Here is a 6,375-nt window from a genome sequence, read left to right as displayed (position 1 = left end):
ACATTTCTCCAAGTGGTGAAGACGGCCACACGAAGGGCATCTACTGTCTGGAACTGTTTTCTATTCTTGTAAACTTTCCTTGCCATCCATCCCCAAAGGTTCTCAACTGGATTTAGATCAGAGGAACACACAGGATGGTCCAAAAGAGTGATGTCATTCTCCTGGAAGAAGTCACTTGTCCTGCGGGCATTGTGTACTGTAGCGATGTCTTTTTGAAAACACCACACAGACGGGAGCCCTCAGTCATGAGGGATGCTCTCTGCAATATCTGGACATAGCCAGAGGCCATTTGGCACCCCTGCACCTCCTGAAGCCCCATTGTTCCACTGAAGGAAAAAGCACCCCAGACCACATGTGTCAAAGTCAAGGCCCGCAGGCCACATCCAGCCCGGCGTACATTTATATCTGGCCCGCGAGATCATTTTATATAGATGTATTATTATTGTTATGCATGGCCCGGTGATGTGAGGCGCTAATAATATACAAACTACAGATCCCATAATGCAGCGCTGCAGCCTCCTTGCTGAACGCTAGGCTAACTGGGAACATTCCCGCATCAATCAAGTCAAACTTCTGTTATTGCGAAGCTAGTCGCTCACAATGGTGGAGAGAAAAGTTGATTCTGAAAGCAGAGCCTTTCAGCGCCAGTGGGTGACTGAATATATGTTTACAGTCATTGCTGGTAAACCCGTGTGTCTTATTAGTGGAGCTAATGTGGCTGTAATTAAGGAATTTAATTCAAGACGGCACTATGAGACAAAACGTCAGGATAAGCTGAAAAACCTAAATGCAGAGCAGAAACTACAGAAAGTAGAAGTCTAAAGAAGAATCTGACATTTCAGCAGACGTGTTTCACCAGAGCAAAAATCACAAAGTGAAGCTGTCTTGAAAGCAAGTTTTATTGTAGCAGAGGAGATGGCCAAATCAGCCCGGTACCACTCTGAAGAGCTGCATGATGAAGCTGTGCCATGTCTTGTGTCCAGACAAAACGCAGATTTTGGCAAATGTGAGCCTGAGGAGAAATACGATTGCTGATCGGGTTTGTGAGATGGCCACTGATTTAAGAACACAGTTGTGTGAAAGAAGCAAAAACTTTATTGCATACTCTCTTGCTGTGGATGAAAGTATAGACATGATGGACATTGCACAGCTGGCCATCTTCATCCATGGAGAGGAAATATTGAACATTAAATTGATGCACGGGACAACGACAGGAAAAGACATTTTTTAAAACGTATGTCAAAGTGTAACCGACATGAAACTGCCCTGGGACAAACTTGTTGGACTTACAACAGATGGAGGGCCGGTGTTGTGCGGTGAAAAAAGCGGACTAGTCAGCAGGATGCGAGTAAAGATGCAGGAGGAGAACTGTACCGGTGAGTTATCAGCATATCACTGCATCATACACCAGGAAAGGCTGTGTGGTAAATTCCTAAAAATGGAGCATGTAATGATGACCGTAACGCAAGCCGTAAATTTTATCTGAGCTAAAAGTTTAAATCACCGTCAATTTCAGTCTTTTATGTGGGAAATAGCTTCAGAGTTTGCCGACATTCCTTATCATACAGAGGTCCGTTGGCTGAGTTGGGATAAAAATTCTCAATAGAGTTTTTGAGCTCAGCAAGGAAATCTGTCAGTTCATGGACATGGCATGTATGATGCGGTGAAGGCATTTCAAGTGAAGCTGTCACAAATGCACCAGTGCAACCTGCCTCACTTTCCCTGTTGCCAAGTAATGTTGAACCAAGTCAGCGGACTTTGCTGAACTGCACCTGTGCAGATTCAGATGGAGCTGCAGTGTAATGATACACTGAAGGCAAAGTACGACACTGAATGGCCCGCACAGTTTATTAGTTCCATTCCTGAAGCAATGCCCAGCTCCGTCTACATGCAGCTCGAACCTTGTGTATGCTTTCATTTATTTTTTTCTGGGGTTTTTGGCAGCATGTTCATATTTCTAACTTGCATAATTTGGACAGGATATAGTTTTATGAAGAGCAAAATATTTAAAGTTAAAGTTTATTTTTTTAAGTTTATTTAATCTGGAATAATATTCCTGTCTGTTTTTATTCATATTTATGTTTAAAAAACATTGTTTTAGTGTGTTCAATAAATGTTTATCTTGTTTGGCCCGCGACCTAAAGTGTGCCTTGAGTTTTGGCCCCCTGTGCAATTGAGTTTGACACCCCTGCCCCAGACCATTATGGCGCCCCCTCCACCTTGGCAACTAGAAAACATTTCAGGTGGGATCTGCTTGTCATGCCAGTAATATTAGAAACCATCAGGACCATCAAGGTTACATTGTTTCTCATCAGAGAATAAAACTTTCTTCCACCTTTCAGTGTCCCATGTTTGGTCCTCTCTTCCAAAGTCCAAATGGTCAGTTCTGTGTTGTTCAAGGGGATGAGGCCTTTGAAGACATTTTCTGTTTTTGAAGCCCTTCAGTCTCAGATGCCACTTGATGGTTATGGGGTTGCAGTGGGCACCGGTAATGGCCTTAATTTGGGTCAAGGATCGTCCAGTGTCTTGATGGACAGCCAATTGGATCCTCCAGCTCAGTGCTGATAAAATTGTTTGGGGTCTTCCATTACACACTTTTTTGTTTCATAACCCTCAGGATCATTTAGGAAATTGTTGTACTGCGTCTTACTTCAGCATCGCTGCTAAAGTGAGACACGCTGCTTATGCAGTTCAACAACACGACCACGTTCAAAAGGGGAACTTTTTTTGCCTTTGCCATCAGAACGTCATGACAGTGTGACTACCTGACAGAAGATAACAAATAATCCACAATTTAACACAGAGTTGGCCTGTTAAAGGAATGTGGTCCTAAACTTTTGAGCAGCTGTAAAACAGCCTGTTTCAGTTTAAGCGTTGTTTTCAATAAATTGCATGGTAAAAAAAATATTTTGTCTCACTCCAATTTCTTCTTGTTGCATGATGAAGCTCTACTTGGAACCTTGTTAAGATCCAACCATGCAAAATATGATTTTTTGCCATTTTTCAAGTGGTCTTAAACTTTTGATCAGTATACTGTATACTTGCTTACCAAGTAAGGTGTGTCAACAGGGAGCAATTCGCTTGTTGTAGGAAGCAGTCCATTTAATAAACAAGACATAAACTTTCTATTTATTTCAAACCAACCTACATTGATATAGATATTTACAAAATATGAAGGTCATAGCTAAATGAAATTAATGCAAAATAAAAAAAATACATCAACATAAGAAAAATAACCATGATGTATATTTAAGTTATTAAATACTTAGATTTTATTAGATTTTTTTTTTTACTTAATTATATTGAAGTACACTATTGTATGTTTGTCTATTAACAAGAAGGTAATACATCTACTGTTTCCACCTTTTTCTTTTACTACATTACATTGAGATTTACATATTGATGTTGGTCATGAAGAAATAGATACAGATACAAGAATATCTAGAAACATATCACAACATCAGAAAAAAGAAAAGTTCCACATGAAAAAACAAATTCATAGATGCAAATTCATACCATTTACATTGAAAATTATCACTGTAATTATTTATTTTTGTCTATAAAACTATTAATAAAATGTGAAAAAGAACATTAGGTTAGCTAAGTACATTTCTGACCCAATGTAAAAGGCAAGAGTTATATGTGTCCAGATATTAATCCAGTTTACGAGCCTTCAAATAAATATAGATGTTCTCGTCCTCTGCAGGTTCTGTAGTCCTTGTTTCTGGATCTTATCTTTCCACAAGTGAAAATTGCTACAGAATAAGCCAATGAGTCTTCATCTGTCTGAGAAAACAGAAAAATGGTGAGACTTGGTTACACAGGCAGACTTTAAAACATACGGAAAGCTTGCTCCTGATGTTTTTCACAGTTACCTGTGGAATTTTCTGATCTCCTTTTGCCATTACATTTGCTTGGAAAGCAACTGCATCTGTATTGATAGATAAATTCACAACACTGATGTGAGTCCGATTTTGTTGAATGTTGTTTGGAATAATGATGTAGTGGTGTGTGGATGATACTGAGAAATTGATTCCTCTGAAACTAGATGTTTATGTTCTGGAATTAATTTGCATATTAAAATTTGTGCTGTCAGCTTTAATCTCGTTAAAATGACGTTAAAGTCATAACCCCATTAACGCAGCAAATCTCCATTAGCGAGTTAATGTGGATCTTTTCATCCATCCATCCATTCTCTTCTGCTTGTTCTATCCCAGCTGTCATACGGCAAGGGATTTTTAAATTTCTTGTATGATAATTAAACAATAAAAACAAGTAGTCAGATGTTTTCTATTTATTATGAAGGTATATATTGAAATACACTATTTTTGATTTTGATTTTCCAAACACATTATTTTTTATACAAAGTATCGGTATTGGATCAGTATTGTTGGTACCACTTGGTGTCAGATCAGAAAGAAAATCAGTGGTACTGCACATCACTAGAATGATGTTTGAGTGACTTTTCTTACCATGAACAACACTTACCTTTACACTGTTCACATGTTCCTCTTGGAGTTCGGCAACAAACAATAGTGAGAATCACAGAAATAATCAAGCAGATTATTGCTATAACCAGCACAGTAAATTCAGAACCTGCCTTTTGCTCTAGAAAAAAAGGAAAGAAATTATTAATGATTCTGAAAGACACAGAAAACTAGCTGTCATATTATTCAAAGTACTACCTATTTGAAGTTTAGTTCCATTTCCAAAGAATAATTCCCAACACGTGGCCACAGCACAGTAGTAAGTCCCTTCATCAGACGAGCTGACGATTTTAGAAAAAGTATAATTGCAGCTCTTCTGGGGGTCAGCTCTTTTATCACATTCTTTACTTTTGTTTCTGTCAGTGTAGATTAATTTTGGATAACTTTTATGTGATCCAGCTCTGAACCAGAGCACGGTGAGATCTCCGGGACATGTCTTTTTGTCAGAGTCAGAGAAGACTGAGCACTGAAAAGTCACCGAGTTTCCTGGTTGGACTGTTATCAGTGGTGACTGAACAACAGTATAGTCTGATGTCCTTTGAGTGCGTCCTGCATAAAATAAAACAGTGTTAGCAAATGTGACTTTAGCTGTCCCATATGGAAAAGATATATATAAATTTTATAAAGTTTGTATCTGTCTTGTGTGAAACTTGTATGAAAAGCATCCAAGAGTGAAAACAGACATAAGATCCCTAGAAAAATTATATAAATGAAACTTGTATGTTTTGGATACTTACTAAAACAATATATGAAAGTGGCCACTTTCATGAGTAAATCATATAAGCCTTATATGATTCACTATATGAAGTAGGCCACATCTGATGCAAGACTTTTATAAGTTTTTTCTATTTCTTTTCCATATGGGGTTACACAGTCATGTGTCTTGCATTAAAATATTTCACTTGGAATATCTTATGAAATCACTGAAATTATTTTAAAAAATAGATAAAATGTATCTTGGATTTTATGAAATATATTGTAAATGTATTATTATGTCAGTTTTCACAGTTTATTGATGATGTTATTTTTCCTTAACACTTCTGCTTTACTGGTTAAAGCTTAGGGAAAACTTGTAATTAGATCGCATTATTACCTTTGACTAACAAATATGAGCCACTCCATTCAGTATTCTTGAACCACTCGGTGATTCCACAGTGGTAGATTCCCTCGTCCTCTTGGTTTGCCCTCAAAATGGTCAGGTTGGTGAAATTTTCATTGTAATTAACCTTCAATCTTGATTGATTAAACCCAGCAGAAAACTCAGGTTGAGCAGATTCCTTCAGTGTCCATATTAATTTAAGAGTGTCCCCAGTACTCTGCTTGTACCAGTCAGCTTCTCTACGGCTGAACTGTGAATTCTTACGCAGATCACATGTGAAGGTTACAGTTTCACCAAGTTGAACTGAAGTTATCGGGATAAGTGTATCTAAATTGAAAGAAAACATACAAAATCTACAATATTAAGTCACAATGATTATTGAAAATCACCACAGAAACAAAATTCATGTATGGAGAAACCTTGAACACAATAAGAAAAAACTTACATCCTCGATGGAGATAAAGCAGTGTAACCAATAACACGATCATCTTGAAAGTGCCTCTTTTTGGGCAGCTTGCAGGTATTTCATTGACTGTAGGAGGTGTTATAGCATGTTAAAGCGTGAAATGAATCTGACAGGTTACCACAGAATAAAGGTTCAAGTGCACTTCCTGTCACACATTTCTGTTGTCCAGAGCAGGTCATCTCTTCCTTATTTATTTAGCCAATTATAAATATAATTATAAAAATTATATAATTATAAAATAATTATAAATTCCTTTACTAATTAATGTTAGGGGTTTATCTTGTAGTTGTTTCGTCTTTGCTATCCAATATTCACTTTCTTTG

The 6,375-nt window shown here is 37.5% G+C and overlaps 1 protein-coding gene across 1 annotated transcript; it reads right to left on the bottom strand.

The window, feature by feature from the left end:
- Positions 1-2,739: 2,739 nt before the first annotated feature.
- On the bottom strand, positions 2,740-6,074 carry LOC134633811 (uncharacterized). Its single transcript, XM_065472114.1, has 4 exons — positions 6,032-6,074; positions 5,581-5,913; positions 4,686-5,036; positions 2,740-2,765 (listed from the first exon to the last, which is right to left on the bottom strand). The coding sequence occupies exons 1-4, from the start codon at positions 6,072-6,074 to the stop codon at positions 2,740-2,742; spliced, it is 753 nt and encodes a 250-aa protein (XP_065328186.1).
- Positions 6,075-6,375: the final 301 nt, after the last annotated feature.

The sequence above is a fragment of the Pelmatolapia mariae genome, linkage group LG2, assembly GCF_036321145.2.
Source record: "Pelmatolapia mariae isolate MD_Pm_ZW linkage group LG2, Pm_UMD_F_2, whole genome shotgun sequence".
Taxonomy (NCBI): Eukaryota; Metazoa; Chordata; class Actinopteri; order Cichliformes; family Cichlidae; genus Pelmatolapia; species Pelmatolapia mariae.
Note: the sequence above shows the minus strand (reverse complement) of the source record. Positions and strands in the feature narration are given on the sequence as shown.